This window comes from Rhinatrema bivittatum, chromosome 9 (assembly GCF_901001135.1).
Source record: "Rhinatrema bivittatum chromosome 9, aRhiBiv1.1, whole genome shotgun sequence".
In the NCBI taxonomy this organism is placed as follows: Eukaryota; Metazoa; Chordata; class Amphibia; order Gymnophiona; family Rhinatrematidae; genus Rhinatrema; species Rhinatrema bivittatum.
The window spans coordinates 185,368,936-185,386,963 of record NC_042623.1 but is presented as its reverse complement, the minus strand read 5'-3'; the positions used below and the strand labels follow the sequence as shown (position 1 = coordinate 185,386,963).

At 44.5% G+C, this 18,028-nt stretch overlaps 1 protein-coding gene across 3 annotated transcripts in view; it reads right to left on the bottom strand.

Moving 5' to 3' along the window:
• RUBCN (rubicon autophagy regulator) overlaps positions 1 to 16,217 on the bottom strand; it is a 122,094-nt gene extending 105,877 nt beyond the window's left edge. Inside the window, exon 1 of one of the 3 annotated variants that reach the window (XM_029615098.1) lies at positions 15,969 to 16,217. In XM_029615098.1, the coding sequence (XP_029470958.1) occupies positions 15,969 to 16,078 (110 nt within the window). In that variant the 5' untranslated portion in view covers positions 16,079 to 16,217. Of the gene's footprint in view, positions 1 to 10,845; positions 11,044 to 15,968 lie in introns of those variants that run through there. The other 2 variants (XM_029615100.1, XM_029615099.1) reach the window with 2 other exon arrangements.
• Positions 16,218 to 18,028: the final 1,811 nt, after the last annotated feature.

Here is an 18,028-nt window from a genome sequence, read left to right as displayed (position 1 = left end):
CGTGTGTTCCTGTATCGAAACCTCTTAAGATATTATCTGATAAAGCTAATAGCAAAGTTTCTGTACTGTAGTGTTTGCGAAATCCATGTTGTGCTGGGTTACTTTCAATGTGGTTTGACAATTGTTTTTGTACTGTTTTTTCAATTAGCTTGGCTAATAGGGGTAAGTTAGAGACTGGTCTATAGTTGCTAAGATTTAGGGGGGGGGGGGGGGGGGGGGGGGGGGGGGGGGGGGGGGGGGGGTCGAGGTTCTTTTTCTTGATGATTGGTTTGATTATAGCTCCTTTCAAGGTACCCGGTATTACTCCATCTAGTGAGAGGTTGATGATCATAGTTAGTGTTGGGGTTATTGTGTTGGCTAGTATCTTTAGTTCTGTAATGGGAATGGTGTCAATTACGTGGGTAGCAGGGTTCAATTGATTGATCATTTTCTCAACTTCAACATGTGATACCTCCTCAAATTCTGACCAGTTACTAACGTCTCTAGTGGGCATCTTAATCTCTTGTTTTGCAGTGTTAGGGATTTTTATGTGAAAAAGCAAGGGGGCACAAGGAGCACAACCCTAACAAGAGGCAGACCTCCTTATGAAGATGGCAATGCATTTCTTGGATCTCTCTGCAGTGCACCTAGCAGGAGTGGACAACGTGCAGGCGGATTCCCTCAGCCGACGGAAGCTAGACCCGAGAGAATGGGAGCTTTAGAGGAGGCGTTTGCACTTATAAGGGGGGGCATGGGGCACTCCACAATGGGATTTAATGGCAGCAAAGAGGAATACCAAGGCCAGTTGGTTCTTCAGCTAAAGGAAAGAACAGGAGTCCAGGGGCATGAACGCAGTGTCCCAGCCCTGGCTGGCAGATCAGATGGTAAACATATTTTCTCCCTGGCTGATGTTAGGCAAGGTGGTCAGGAAGATCTCTCAACACCCAGGGCAGCTGGTATTATATAAGAACATAGGAAATTGCCATGCTGGGTCAGACCAAGGGTCCATCAAGCCCAGCATCCTGTTTCCAACAGAGGCCAAACCAGGGCACAAGAACCTGGCAATTACCCAAACACTAAGAAGATCCCATGTACTGATGCAATTAATAGCAGTGGCTAGTCCCTAAGTAAACTTGATTAATAGCTGTTAATGGACTTCTCCTCCTTTTTTGAACCCAGCTACACTAACTGCACTAACCAAATCCTCTGGCAACAAATTCCAGAGCTTTATTGTGCGTTGAGTGAAAAAGAATTTTCTCCGATTAGTCTTAAATGTGCTACTTGCTAACTTCATGGAGTGCCCCCTAGTCCTTCTATTATTCGACAGTGTAAATAACCGAGTCACATCTACTCGTTCAACACCTCTCATGATCTTAAAGACCTCTATCATATCCCCCCTCCTCGGTCTCTTCTCCAAGCTGAACAGCCCTAACCTCTTCAGCCTTTCCTCATAGGGGAGCTGTTACATCCCATTTATCATTTTGGTTGCCCTTCTGCCATCACTCCTCAAGCAGGGGCCAATAGTGATGGCAATTTCGGAAAGACAGGCTGGCTATTGAGAGGAGAAGGTTTAACAAAACAGTTAACTTTTGTGCACATATTTCATCTTAACACATTGTCCTTGATTTAGCAGCCAAGGCTTAATTGGTTAAAGCATTGGTCCAATAAACAGGGGACAAACGGTATGGCAGTTCAGTAAGGTTTCTTTTCAGCTTGATTTTTCTCTCCTTTTCCTTATTCGTTGGCCTTGAGCTTCAGTAAGTTAGTTTCGGCCTGTGTGCCCTTGCTCTTCTTTTGAACCTTTCAAAGCTGGAGGTGAATTGTCCCCTTCCAGAGCTATTGGCAATGCAGAGACACAGCTCTGCATCCCGGGCACTGGATGAGATAGTAAAATAAGAACTCTGCTTTCTCCTTAACCAAGGATACCGAAAGGAGCTCAGGAACATGCATGAAGGAATCATTCCTGGGCAGTTAAACACAGTCTGCTACCTACTTGTAAAGGATGCAGACACGAGAAAACCGCGAAACGTGCCCAGAAGTAGTCAAAGTAAAATGCCAGTCTGGTACAGCAGACTGGCTAGCATCGCCAGGTCTGACTCCTCGCCAGGAGAGGCTGCTCAGCATCGGAGCCTCACCGTCCTTACCCGACATCACTTTCTAGGGTCCTATACACAAGCAACCCCCAGTCTTTGGCAGAAAGTGTGGTTATTTTACCAACTCACCCAATGCCAGGGTGCGGAGCTGGCTCTCAGCACTGTCAATAGCTCTGTGAAGGGGGAGTCTACCATCAGCTTTACAAGAACAGTTACTGAAGAGCAAGGGCCGACCGGCTGAAATCAAGGGCAAAGCAAATCTCAGCACAAGTAAGAGAGGAGAAAGAAATCAAGCCAAAAAGAAACAATTTTGCTGCATTCAGTTAAGCACCATATTGTGTTAACAGAAAAACATTGCCATCACTAGCTCTCTGAAATCTGTTCTTGAAGTCTTCCCGTTTGATGAGAACATCTAAAAATTCAGAATGCAACGTTTGCTTCCAACAGACTGACTTTCCCGTGTCAGATGAACCCTGAACTGCCATCTGATTAATATGCAAAGCGCTGTAAATCAAATAGAAAATACCTCAGAGTTTCCAAGGCCCGCAGAGAAGTTACTTCAAGGAGACTTAATAATGTGGGAGGGAAGATGGAATTTATACCTGGCAACCTGAGGGGACCTAAATACTCGGCTGCAAGCCAATGTGACTCAACGGCAGCAAGTCAGACACTAAATTACACAGGTCGTCTTCATCAGGCAGGCATGGAGGCCCAGTTTTAACCCAAAAGACAGAAGATGGTAGCATACAAGGGCTGTAAGGCCCACTACGTCCTGGTAAATTCCAGAGATCCCACTAGGGCATCTCTGGATTTCTCAGACTTGGTTGAACTCCGTCACTATACTGTTGCTGCCATCACCTTATCGGAAAGGCTGTTCCATGTACCCACCACCTTTTAAAGTGAAGAAATATCTCCTGATGTTACCCCTGGAAACTCATCTGGTAATAAAATACATAAAAACAAACTTAACTCTAATGCATCAAGCCAATGATTTAGGGCTTTCCCCATTCAGAGCTTTATATTATTCTTTTTCTGAATGAGGTTATTCTTCAGATACCCCACAAGTTATTTTATTTCCAGGTTAACTATTTTAACAGTCTAGTAATCTTGCCTTTCGGACAAATGGCCAGAACTACTAGCTTTGTCCCCTATACCAAAAGCAGAGTGAAGGGATAGCCCAGTGGTTAGAACAAAAGGCCGTGAACCAGGGAAACCAAGATTCAAGCCCGGCTGACACTTCTTGTGACCTTACGCAACTCACTTCACCCTCCAATTACCTCAGGTATAAACTTATAAGGAGGTTTACCAAACCGCAATGTGCCATTAACTCGCAAAAAAACAAGTGAATATTGGCATATCATGTTATTTTGCCCAAAACATGCCCTACTACAAAGAGCAGCGTTGCGTGCAAAGCAGCAAATGCACAGGTAATCGCACAAGTGATGGGATAAATGCTGGGCTGCACCGGCCCAGAGTGCAGATGGCGCTTCAGGTCCCACTAGACATCAAGGATGGCTTCTCAAGGTATGCGGGATGCCACATGATTACTCCTGGAGATGTTTATATTTTGGCATGGGGGGGGGGAAGGGGGGGTTGGGCCACTTTAACACAATGGCAGCCCCGGGCAAAATGAGCCACCATCGCATTTTTCCCCATTTCCCCATGGTATTTTCTATTGCAGGTTTTTTACGCAATAAAAAAAAAATGTCACGGGAATACAGGTTCAATTTTAACTAGAGGAGCCCAGGATCATGGCAACGCCCCCCCCCCCCAGTAAAATACAGCAGTAAATCTCCCCCCCGAAATTGTAATCCCTTTGGGAAAAACCTACAATTCCTGAATGTAATCCACTTTGAAGTGCCTGAAAGGTGGAATATAATTAAAAAAAAAAAATGAGGAATTATCCTACGGTACCAGCATGGCAATGCATACAAGCTTTCGCCATCATCATCACCACATGCTAATAATTAGAAAATTAACTGTCCTGTCCCTATTCTCCTTCCTCTCATACGTTGATAACACATCATAGGACTCATTTATCAAAGCAGCATCTTCCCATAAGTGCATAAAACAAGCCTAACATTCACACTGCAATGCCAGCTAATAAAAGGCTCTCACACAGGTATTCAGAAATTTTCATCTCCTCTTCCACTATTCAATACCATTAATCACCTTGGACCAAGCAGATGCTAGGCTTTCAGGCCAAAATGGATTGTACCTGCTAAATGGCTTTCCTTGAGTCCTGACAGACCAGTAACCCATGGGATTCTCCCTCCCACCAGCAGATGGAGGCAGAGTGCGACAGCTTCCTCTCTGACATCACTACCATAAAGGTTGGCCCAGCAGAGGGGAAGTCGGTAATCATTTGCTTACACCTTTATATCCTTTTCTGAATCCTTCTCTCTCGTTTGCCTTCATTTTAAAGAGACTTGTCAGCTTGTCGCCTGGCCTACTCCTTTGCCTGTTCGTCCTCCCCAGGTATTACAGTAAGGGAATCCAGAAAAACAAAAATGTAATGAAAATTATAACAAAAAAGCAGAGAACATTCTGCTGTGCTCCCTTGCTTCTTATATTCTCATTTACTTATCTGGGTACATAGTAACCTCTTTATTTACATATACATAGATATAGATATAGATTTTTTTTTACGGGAGGAAACTAGATTGGCTTTTCTCTAGTCCTGACAGACCAATTGTACCTTCCTCATTGTCTTGCCAGATGCACCTAAGCTGTACTCGCCCCAGGTGGGATCCCGAGCGCTGCTTCTAGGACCCCTGTATTTACACGTCCAAGAAAGAGAGGAGGCAAGTTTTATCTATAATGCTTTACAAAAGCGTGGATGGATGCTCACGTGGCCGCCCTGCAGATATCCCCAAGTGTAACCACTCTGAATTCTGCCAGACGTTGCCTGTGCTCTGTAGAATGCATCCTCGGCCCCGGTGGTACCGGTTTATTTTCCATCTTGTAAGCTGCTCTATTGTCTCCCTGAGCCATCTGGAGATTGAGGCCTTGGACACTGCCTGTTCATTTCTGGGCCCTCAAAAGACGATAAAAAGCCTATCATACTAACAGGTACCTGCAAACATCTAGGAACCTCAAAATTCCTTCGTTTCTTATGCACTCCACCTTCCTAAATCTGTGGAGAGAGATGGGCTGATTGAGGTGATTGGTTAGGAAGGTGGGTACCGGTCTGATTGCCACTTTCTCTTTTGAAAAGGAGAAGTCAGCCAACTCCCGCCCAGACTAATGAGGAAAGAGCAGCCTTTTGCTGGCTCTGCGACACACCTCCCAAGACTTCACGACACACTAGTGTGTCCCAACACACCTGATGAGAACCACTGCTCTAAAGCATGCGACTGCCACTATTTGCACCCTCAGGGGGCAGATTTTCAAAGGGATACGTGCATAACCCCCCCGAAAACCTGCCCCAAGCTGCCCCTGCGCATGCCGTGCAAGCCCTGGGACCCGCGCAAGTCCCGGGGCTTGCAAAAGGGAGTGTTCCAGGGGCGGGACCGAGGCCTCTGGCACAACTGCCATGCCGTGGGATGGAGAGCCGGCAGGCGTAACTTCTTCGATAAAGGTAAGGGGGGGGGTTCTAGGTAGGGCTGGGGGATGGGTTAGGTAGGGGACGTTCCCTCCGAGGCCGCTCCAATTTCGGAGCGGCCTCGGAGGGAATGGAGGCAGGTTGCTCGGCGCGCGCAGGATGCACAACTGTGCACCCCTCTGCACCCACCGACCCTGGATTTTATAACATGCGCGCGCGGCTGCGCGCATGTTATAAAATCGGGCGTAGATTTGTTGACCCCCTTCCTTCCTTAGGAAGGTCACCGCCACCATTACCTTTTTAAAGGTCCTTGGCACTGTAATCAACCCAAAGGGGAGCACTCTGAACTGGTAATGCTGGCCGGGCTATTTCGAATCATAAGAAGCACTGGAAATACTTCCTGATGGGAACATGAAAATCCACTTCTGACAAATATGCCTTTACTGTTGCTAGTGACTCCATGTGGAAATGGGGAACTACCAAGGCCTTGTTTACCTGCTTTAAGTCCAGCACAGGCCAAAAGCTCCCTTCCTTTTTCGGTATTAGAAAATAAATGGACAGGGCAGTACTGAGATAATGGCCTAGAGATGGACTAACCTGTCTAACGTCTGCCTGACAGCCTCTCTCCTGCTTGCCTTGCATGGGTAGGAAATGAAGGAGTCTTAAGGGGAAGACTTTCGACAAAGGCTCTCATGAAAGGCTTCTAAGAAAGCTAAAAGTCATGGGATAGGAGGCGATGTCCCTTTGTGGACTGCAAGTTGATTAAAAAACAGGAAACAGAGCGTAGGATTAAATGGTCAGTTTTTCACAGTGGAAAAAGGTAAAAAGGGATCTGTACTTGGACCGGTGTTTTTTAATATATTTATAAATGATCTGGAATGAAATATAACAAGTGAGGTTATCAAATTTACAGACAGAATTATGCAGATCCATTACATTTCAAGCAGATTGTGATGAATTGCAGGACCACCTTATGAAACTGGAAAATTGGGCTTCCAAATAGCAGATGAAATTTAATGTGGACAAGTGCAAGGTGTTGCATATAGGGAAAAATAACCCTTGCTGTAGTTACACGATGTTAGGTTTCATATTAGGAGCTACCACCCAAGAAAGAGATCTAGGAGTCACAGTGGATAATACTTTAAAATCGTCGGCTCAGTGTGCTGCAGCAGTCAAAAAAGCAAACTAGAAAGTTAGGAATTATTAGGAAGGGAATGGAAAGTAAAACTGTGTCATAATGTATGATTCCATAGTGAGACCACGTCTTGAATAAATGTGTGCAATTCTGGTCACCACATCTCAAAAAAGATATAGCTGCACTGGAGAAAGTGCAGAGAAGGGCGACCAAAATAAGGGACGTGGAACAGCTCCCCTATGAGGAAAGGCTAAAGAAGTTAGGGCTGTTCAGTTTGGAGAAGAGACGGCTGAGGGGGGATATGATAGAAGTCTACAAAATCATGAGAGGACGTGAACAAGTTAATGTAAATCGACTATTTACTCTCTCAGATAATAGAAGGACCAGGGGGCGCTCCATGAAGTTAGCAAGTAGATCATTTAAAACAAATCGAAGAAAATTACTTTTCACTCAGCGCATAGTTAAGCTCTGGAATTCATTGCCAGGGGATGTGGTTACAGAAGTTAGTGTAACTGGGTTTAAAAAAGGTTTGGATAATTTCCTAGAGGTTAAATCCATAAACTGCTATTACGGTAATTAATAAGCAATAGTAGCTTGTGATCTATCTAATGTTTGGGTACTTGCTAGGTACCTGTGACTTGGATTGGCCACTGTTGGAAACATGATATTGGGCTTGAAGGACCCTTAGTCTGACCCAGTATGGCAAGTCTTATGTTCCCTCTTGTGTTCTTTAACTCTGGGTGATATCCTCTGTTTATTATATCCAGGATCCACTGGTCGTCTTATCTTGGCCCACTGCTAATAAAAGATCTGTAATCTTCCCACCTGGGAAATCAGGAAGGGGGGCCTGCTCCCCATCATTGCGCACTAAGGGAGACTCGGGTGTTCTCTTCCTTTAGGAAATAGTCTGTTGCCCTGAAAGGCTGAGATCTTAACTGGGTGGGAAATCTGGCCTCTATCGCCCCTCTGTCTAATCTCCCTGGGCCATTATCTCCAATTACCCCACACACAACCCCTCGCAAAGCCTCTGGGGCCTCATTCCTCCCCAGTCTTTGACCATCTTTTCTAAGTCCTCTCCAAACAGTAGTCTCCCTTTAAAGGGAGGCTTCCCTAGCCTAGTCTTGGATGCAGAGTCTGCTGCCCACTTTTTCAGCCATAATAGTCATCTTGCTATGACCTCTGTTGCTGCTAATTTAGCTAAGACTCTTATGAGGTCTTACATCGTATCTGCCAGGAAGGCTGTTGCCAATTCCACTAGGATCACGTCCACCCTATCCCCTGAGGCACCTGCTTCCTCAGGACCCTGGATCTCCTGCTGAGACCAGAGTAAAAGGGTCCTGGCTACATAATCTCCACAAACAGCCACCTGGAGGGCCAGGGATGATAGCCCAAAACCTCTCTTCGGTAACGTCTCCACTTTCCTGTTCCGAGGGTCTTTCAGGGCTGCTCCACCTTCTACTGGTATATTTTTCTTTTTGGCTGCTGTGATAGCCACATCCACTCTGGGAAGATTTAGAAGCCTATCCTTACCCTGCAGTTCTGTTAGGTACGGCCTCTGCATGGTTCTATGGTTTCTAAACGTAGACTCTGGCACTCCCCACTCCACTGTCAGCAGGTCCTGGGTTGCTGCATGAATGGGAAATGCCTTGCATGGTTCTCGATCCCTGCCAAGATGGGGGATTTCCCTTCATTCTAACTTTAGGCATTTCTTCCTTCAAACTTAGGACCTGTGAGACCTTTGAAATTAGGGTTCCCAGCTCATCTGACCTAAGCAAATGCACAGCTGAGTCCCTAGTCTCAGGTCCCTGCTCACCCCTCCACATCAGGACTCCAATCCTCCCAGTCTGAGAGCAGCTTCTCCATCTGGAGATAGGCTTGGTGCACAGTCAAAAAGAAGTCGGAGGAAAACTCAAAATTCCTTCTCCCCCCAGGGAGACACTGGGTACTGACAGTGCTTGGCTGGGGCTGCCTCATCCTCCGACGCTGTGGAGGAAATGCCTCGACCACACTGAAACCAGCTCCGGAGACGGCAGGAGGGACGCATTCCCGGGTGCATGCTGCTCAACTGGCCAAGCCCACCTCCTTCCTCTACCGGGGCCTGCTTCGCGCCATCACAGTTGCAGCAGAAAAAGCCAGCAAGGCTAGGGACCCACATCTAGCGCACTTCCTCCCCTTGCCCATACCTAGGGCAGGATGAGATGCTTTGGGAAGGGTTGCTTCGCCATTTTTTTTTTTAATCACAGTTTAGGTGACTTCATCAGGAAACCAGGAGACCAAAACAACTGGCTGCCCTGGGAAGGGAAGATCAGATTTATGGAGGTTGTCATTCCGCAGGATTCCCCATCCCGGCCCAGGCTCCTGGAGAAAGTGACCTTAAGGAAGGCCATTGCCCCAGGGCCACTCCTCACACTGCTGGACCAGCGACATCTGTGCTCCACCCCTCTGAAGGAGGCAGAGAGACTACGGACTTCCCCCTTTTCTGGGCCAGAAAGAGGAAGTCCTCCCACTCTGCCTGTGGAAAGGAGAATCCCATGGGTTACTGGTCTAGCAGGACAAACGGGAAGCAACAATATAACGAATTCCAAAATCTAGCAATGTTCCACCAAAGACCACGAAGCCAGGAATACGGGCAGGGAAGGAAAAGGCATGAAGAACAGGCTGAAATGGAAGGACCTGTGTTAGATCTGCACTGGTTATTGCTCTCTTTACGCCAGTCTGACAAGGGCACAGAGCTGCTAAATTCAGAAACTCATTGATTGTAGTTATCAGCTTACTGCTACACGTATTTCCACTAAGTCAGCTCCTGTTTTATATACCGGAACAAAGACACTGTAAAACAGCCACAAAAGTGAGGAAAGCTGGAAGCACCCTGCGCCTTTGATAGAAAGCTCTTCTTTACATCTGTTACAAAATATAGTCAGTTAACACAGATAGAACTCAAATGTCCGGTAATGCATACCTGACATTTTGAACAATGCAAAATTATTTTATCGGATTTCTAAACTACATTCCCAGCCCAAAGCAGTGAATAATTAGTTTAAAAAAATTACATCATGCGGTAAACTATACCACTGGAAGCAAGAGAGTGTGTGATGTCATGAAACTATACAGCCTTGTCAGCATAATCCTCCTATTCTCTTTTTTCAGAAGTTATGAAATTAATACCTGCCTTCATAAAGTTGGGTGGATCCAGTCCTTACATGTAATTTTATCAGACAATCTCAGGAGTCCATTGCCCATCACACCCATAGAAAATAAATTCTGTACTGTAAAAAGGTGTGGCACTGAAGGTCTCTCCATGAGTAATAAACGTGGGAATGGGACAAACTTAGGGCCTCATTTACTAAGCCTCGTAGACACAGCCTTAGTTAATCCAGCCATTAGATGGCAACCCCTCTGGGGATAGGGAAATATCTACAGTGCCTGAATGTAATCTACCATGAGGTGTCATGAAAGGCAAATATTAAATACATCAGTAGTATTCAAGTACAACAGCATATGCATTTTCATTTTGATAAAAACCAAGGAACAATCAGGAGGAGCCAAAACATATAAATGTTTTTACAAGCTTTAAATGTTACCCCTCTCCCCTTTTAAAAATGAAATAGAAATCAGAAAAAGAAAGCGGGGGGGGGCGGGGGGGAGCTGCATTATTTGATTACAGGTACTAAAAGAATGACCCTAAACTCGGTCCCATCATTGCAAGTTTTAATTTAAAAAAAGTGCATTCACGCCGCTTTATTTTTCCATATCTTTCGATCGTTAGCATCTGAAAGCTGCTTCAGGTGGCTACAAGCAACAGCGAGCCGCATCGCAATGATCCCACTTATAAATAATTAGGAGCAAAACCCTTTCTAGACAGATCGGACAGTATTTTCCTTGCACAAGTCATATGCGTTGCTAGACTGCTATTTAGAAACAAACATAGAGGCTCTGGAACACGCCGGGACCTTATCGCGGCATTATTGCCTTGACCCTTGCAGAGAATACCCCGCCACCCCTGCAAACAGCCCTCTGCCTTATCTCTATTCACCGCCCCGCGAGCCGAGGACGACGTTCCCAATAACGTTTAACGCCCCCTCCACAGCCCGCACCTGCTCGTCTCTTCCAGGCTGCTGATCTCCATTATCCTCGGCGTCCGCTCTGCGAGAAAATGCAGGAGGTCAATCCGCTACCGCAGCGCCGCCGAGCCCTCAAAGCAGGCTCGGACAGCCAGGGCGAAACCCACCACAGGCCCCTTCCTATCACCTCCCCGCCCACTTCCGGCTTCCGGAGGAGGGAGGACTACAACCCCCAGCGGCTCTCAGCAGCTGTTGGCCGACTCGGAGCTACTACTTCCGGCGTCCCCCAGCAGCGTGGAGACGCTAGAGACAGTGTCACTTCCGGCATGCTGCTGGGTTCCAGCTCCCCGACAGTGAGGTGTGAATTTCACGCACAGGTGCCGCAGTGCGGCGGAAAAACATCTGAGATCTAAAGGTGGGCGCGGAGGGAACTTGCCAAAGGCACTAAAAAAAAAGACAGATTTCTCAGGCCCTGCAGCAGCGTGTGAGGGTCAAACTCGCATCACATTTTACAATCTATCACGCCACCCCAGCACAACTGAAAATAACCTTTGCATGAGGACCTTGCGAGTCTGGAAGATTGGGCATCCAAATGGCAGATGAAATTTAATGTGGACAAGTGCAAGGTGTTGCATATAGGAAAAATAACCCTTGCTGTAGTTACACAATGGTAGGTTCCATTATTAGGGGCTACCACCTAGGAAAAAGATCTAGGCTTCATAGTAGATAATACTTTAAAATTGTCGGCTCAGTGTGCTGCGGCAGTCAAAAAAGCAAACAATATTAGGAATTATTAGGAAGGGAATGGTTAATAAAATAGAAAATATCATAATGCTTCTGTATTGCTCCATGGTGAGACCGCACCCTTGAGTACTGTGTACAGTTCTGGTCGCTGCATCTCAAAAAAGATGTAGTTGCACTGGAGAAGGTACAGAGAAGGGCAACCAAAATGTTAAAGGAGCTGGAACAGCTCCCCTATGAGGAAAGGCTAAAGAGGTTACGGCTTTTCAGCTTGGAGAAGAGACGGCTGAGGGAGGATATGATAGAGGTCTTTAAAATCATGAGATGTCTAGAAAGGGTAGATGTAAATTTCTTTCGGATAGGGAACACTCCGGGAAGTAAGCAAGTAGCACATTAATTGGACAAAATTATTTTTCACTCAACGTACAATTAAGCTCTGGAATTTGTTGCCAGAGGATGTGGTTAGTGCAGTTAGCATAGCTGGGTTTAAAAAAGGTTTGGATAAGTTCTTGGAGGAGAAGTCCATTACCTGCTATTAATCAAGTTGACTTAGGAAATGGCCTCTGCTACTACTAGCATCAGTAGCATTGGGATCTTCTTAGTTTTTGGGTACTTGCCAGGTTCTTGTAACATGGTTTGGCCACTGTTGGAAACAGGATGCTGGGCTTGATGGACCCTTGGTCTGACCCAGTATGGAAATTTCTTATACTATAAAGGCTCTCGCACTGTGGAACTGTCTGTAGACCAAGACACAGCAGAAACTGATGACTACAATTATGATTCCAGAGATGAAGATATTCTACAAACTGACTATATACTGTCTTATGCCTTACCTGCCCTAGCCATGGTGATCGTAGCCCACATGCTATTTTCAATCACCCTCTTTAAAAGAGTAGGGGCCTTAATGAGACATACATGGGAACGGTCTCGCCATACAGCTATGTGCTTGTGAAACCTCTGACAGCCCTCATCTCCGAACTGTATGAGATACCGGACAATCGGTGATCACACTTAAGTTACTTTCCAGACTAGGGAAAGGAGGATTGCACGCACCCATATACTCTACCTCAAGTCTGAGATGATATCCCTACCTCATATTTCTACAGCATGCACCACATGAGAACTACATTATTTCCTTATTTCTTATCACCCTTATATATATTTCCAGTTACTATTCCCCATTTATTTTTCTTCAATATACGTTTTGCCTTTCCTCATTATAATGATGATTTTATTCTATATTGTCCTATCTATTCAATTATTTATTTAGAAACTTTTATATACCGGTATTAGTGGGGACATCATACCGGTTCACATATTAACTGAAAGCTTGGAAAATACATTTCAACAGGGAGAGTGTAAAACTGGGCGGGGGGGGTTAACCAAAAGGCAGTAGGAAGAATAGAAAACAAGAAGTCATAACAAGAAAATAACAATTTACAATTTACAATGATTATCTCCTTAATATAAGGAGAGGGCAGTCACCTGGAGGGGGGGGAGCGGACTACGTAGGGGAAGGGAAGAGCTATTCTATGTAGGCATGGTTGAACAGAAGTAGGCATTATTACATTACTCCCATTCTATTATTACTATTATATATATATTGCTTATATTTATATTTATATTTATTGCTACTTTAAATAGTAATACTTCTTATATATAATATTATATTTCTTTATTTATTACCAGTTAAAATATTATTACTTTAATTAGCACTATGTTAAATTGTCAACCAGTTATACTGTTCCATATGTTATACGGTTCCATGTAAAGCTCCGCTCTCTGTTGAGCAGTTCTTCGTTTTATGTAAACCGGAGTGATTTGTAGCCCCTACAAGAACTTCGGTATATAAAAATTAAAAATAAATAAATAAATAAATAAATAAATTATAATTCCTTATAAGTATCATGACTGTTAATATTGTTGCATTATTCCTACCTCATGTTAATGATGTCGTCATTGGTGGTCATGCATGTCATAGAGCTGAGGCCTGCATAGTAGCCTGATAGCTAGGCTTAAGCAAGATAAGCTCCATTGCTGGCTCATCCCACTTAAGAAGGGGGAAATGTAGGGAGATATCCCATGTTTTACTACTGAAAGCACCAAATATGAATCATAATAGCCAAAGAGGTATGCAGACAAATACTGACAGGCCAAGACACTGTCACACTGAAAGAGAAGAGACCTTGCCCAGCTGAGAACTTTACACTGAAAGGTACTTTATCAAGATCTGCCTGTTTGCATGCTCCTGTATAAATAAAAAAAAAGATAGAGGGACAATGCAACAACCTAAGCTCATAAGCAGGAGTCATGGACCAGCCAAGGGAGTCCAGAGGTCAGAAGGTCCCCCATCTTTGGAAGAAGGAGGGTGGGCAGTCTGAGATGAAGAAAAACACCTACTCTGACATACAGCTTGGAATACATGTGGCAGTACTCCCCCCAAAGAAATGGGGAGGGGAAAAAAGACCTGCAATGCGGCAAAGACCCTCCACCCACCACATGATTATGCATGAGCTTTTGCATATTTATCAGCTGGAAAGTATAAAACAGGGGGACAAATAAGGAGAAGAGAGCAACCGTGAAACGAGAGAAGACCCCTGAAAGAAAAGGAGACAGACACGTGAAAGGGGAGTCTGAAGCAGACAGCACTCCCTGCTATCGAGGGGAGAAAAGACTAGGTGTGGCCAGGAGACCAGGGCAGGAGACTGGAGAGAGAAGACGCTGTGCTCAGGTTCAGAGAGTGACACGGAGTGTGAGATGGTGAAGGGCAAGAGCAAGCCCCAGACAGCCCGGCAAGTACCAGACCCAGAAGCAAGTCTCCTTCCCGGACTGCCACCAGCTCTGTCAGTACAAAACCCAGAAAGCAAGTCTCCTTCCCTGCATACATTCTCCAGACCTCCAGCCAGAGCTGCTTCAAAGGTGAACAGAGGTATCGCCTGAAGTTGGAACCAGGGGAAGGTAAGTTAGCCATAAATATTAATATATTAAGCAGGCTAAGGTTCATGGCATGTTTGTAACCACCCATGGTACAGAACTTTCTTTAGAGTAAACTGGTGCTTAGTGGCCAGAATGTCAGAGACAGGAATTGTTATTTTCTAAATGCTAAAAATCCTGCCAAACCTGATAAATAAAAGTCTGTTTCTGAAGAGAACACATTTTCTTTTTCCTGACTTAGGATCGTGAAGTAAGGTGGGAGGGCAATTGGAAGTGTCCTATAGCAGACAGGCCCCTGCACCCCTAAACTTGCTTGCAGAGTCTCCAGGTAAAATCCAGTGATCCTTGCATGATCACCAATAGCACCTCATGCGAGAAGCACAAGAATCTAGAAGGCATATAAGAGATTGCATGATCGTGAACATATTGGAGCCCAAATGATTCACTGATTAAAAATCAAGGACAGAATTTTAAACTTCATCGAACGCTAATGGAGAACCAGTGAACGCTACAAAGTGCTAGGGTAAAGTGGCCATGCATGTGCAGATTCAGGAGTATCCGAGCTAAAGTATTTTCAATTAATAGTAAATCTCTGCAGTTGTTTTTAAGTAAGCCTTAGTAAAGAGAATTATAATAATCATATCTTGTTAGTAAAGCAAGAAGAATTGTGGCCATATGCTTTTAAGAGAGATAAAATTAGAGTTGGAGAAATTAAACATAAATTAAAAAAGGAGGTTTTCATCACAGAGGAAATCTGGATATTGAAAGACAAACTTGAATCAATAATCAGGGAAGTATGCATGCCTCCTGATTAATTGAAAGAGTAGTGTCTTCTACAGTTTATGCAGGTAGTGAAAGAAAGCATTGAAGGCATCTACGCTGTACCCACAAAATCTCCATTTTGTTTACATTCAGTTTTAATTGGTTAAAATTGAATCAGGAAGTTATGGAAAGCAGATCTATTCATTCTTTTCGTGAACTATTCTTGGGACTCATCAATTTCTGAATAAATTTGTACATCATCAGCATACATAGGTTAAAATCAGCCTTTTTAATTAAGGCACACAACGGCTGAACATTAATGTTCGACCATGGGAGCCAACTTTTCAAAATGATTGAGGGCACTACACGGGACACATTGCAGAAGTTTGCTCTTTTAAAACCGGGTGGGTTCAAGCACCTCTGAATCCCCAGAGCTGGCACCTATGAAGCTGGAAAGGGGAAAAGGTACTTCCCATTCCAATTCCCATGAACATAAGGATTTACTCTCCTACGTTATCCTTTGATTCTTCCCTTTCAAAAATGAACTGGCAGACTGACGGATTTTTTTTACTAACACTGAGCATTTGATACCGACACACTTTTTAATATAGCGTGCATTAGACAACTGTCCTGACAGCGGAATTCTGCTTTCCTGCTGATGCTCAGCTCTGATATGCTCCACGTGGTTCCTTCCCACTACAGCCCAGCCACACACGTACCTCTTTGTTCCTGTGGCTCTTAGCAGACTCTCCATCTGGGGCAGGCTAGGCTCCAGTCTGACAGCTGGCTTCTCGTCTCCGACAAGGACATTCCATGCCTGTGCAGTCATGGTCGCTCAGGCTGCTTCGGGAGGTGTAAGCCCTCTTAAAATTGAAAAGTCAGGGCTGAAGTGCAGTCACGAGCCACTTCCAACTCCCACCCGTGCACCGATAATGTCGGAGGGAGCTGGAAGACGCAGCAGAATTGCAGGAAGCTGCAAGAAAACGATGGACCTTACAGGCAGGACCATTTTTAGCATTTTTAATGGGCTCTGGCCCCAGTTCTGGTCCACACGTTACTGGTGTTTTGTCCTTAATCTCTACTGGAACATTTCTCAAACCACTGAATGCAATGAGTTGTGTTTTCAGTAGTATCTGGTAGAAATTGTGCCTTGTGCCTTTAAGTGTTGTGATGTCATAGGAGGCTCTCTGGGGATATAAAAGGTGAGGTTTGCAGTGAGGTGAGGGGCATTTTTCTCTTCTCTGCTTCCATATTTTTTTCTTTCCAGCCTTTTTCACTGCTTTCGCATGAACTCCCTGAGGCAGAATCCAGAGGAGCCTTACATTCTCTCATGCAGAGAATAAACTTAAAGCTGAGCTGCTTTTTGGAAACAATCACACCTGTTTTCATGTTTTTATCCTAAATTCTGATCTGAGTAAGTGATTGGAACTGTGCAGGCTTTGTGCCAGAAATGAATGCCATGTGCTGACCTGGGATGCGGAGCAGCTAAGGGTATTTTTAGTGTGTGTGTCGGGGGGGGGGGGGGGTGTCCCCGCTGTCTGACTCTTTTGCTTTGGAACTTGTGAGGACGCCTCGTTTTGTAAGCTAATTCATTTTAACAATATTGGATCCACCAACTAGTTGTGGACTGAAATCCCTTCTCCCAGATTTTGAGTTTGCCAGAAGTGGCAATGCCTGTGAGTTGTTGGGAACCTGAAGAAGTCCTGTGTTGTATGGGGCATCTGTTTGTTCACAGAGGGGAGAGAAATCCCTTTCTAGTAAAGAAGAAATGGTCTGCTGAACCACTTTTTTTATTTTTTTGAATCCACTCACTGGGTACAGAGGATCCTAACCTCTTGGCACCCGTTTTTTATTTTACGTGCCCCTGCTGGGGGATACACCTGAACAACACTAACAGTATTACAGCCAGGATGTCCAAAAAAGATTTTAGTATGTTAAGGAAGCTTAATTGTAAACTGCCAATGCCATAATGCTACAAATATTCAATAAATAAGATTATTTAAAAAATACAGTATAAAGAATTATATAGTTTAAGTTATATTTACAGAGACATGTTTTGTTGAGGTTGAGTGACTGACAAATGACAGCCATTTACAGTTCTCCTTCATATCAAATGCTGGCGGGAATGGTAATAAAATGTGTATGCGCAGAGTTTACCCCATTGCCGAAGATAATAGATATTATGCGATGTCTCCATTTGTTCTGAATTTTCACATACAACCCTAAGAGAAATATTAGAAATAAAAGTTGCAGGCAAAACCTTTTGATTGGCCTAACAGTACATTTGTAACAGGTCAAAGCAGAATCACAACTGAGCAACGAATCTGTGCTGACCTGATGAAGAAAGCAGAGCTTTCATCCATTCCCTGTAAGCCACACTTGGGTACCACTCAATGAAAACACTGGAGTCTGTAGTTGGTGTTCAAATAAAAGACAGTCTTTACTGTAACTTAAATAAGAGGATCCAGGTCAAGATAACAAAAATAAGAATCAACATACATCCAATGATCAATAAAAAACAAATGGTTTCTCTGTCCATCCTTACCCTGCTCACTTCCCTTCTTGTTCTTACACCTTCATCCTGATTGAAAATATCCTCACCAGTGAGAGTGGGATAACTAGAGTGTAGTTCCAGTTCTGGTATGATCTGGGCTGAAAAAATATCCAGCCTGGGTTCCAACAAGTCAAAATCTTCAACTGTAAGGCAACTATAAAAATTACAAGTCTCTTTGAGTTACTGGTTCAAAAGTCTATATCCTTCTCTTTGCCCAATCTACTA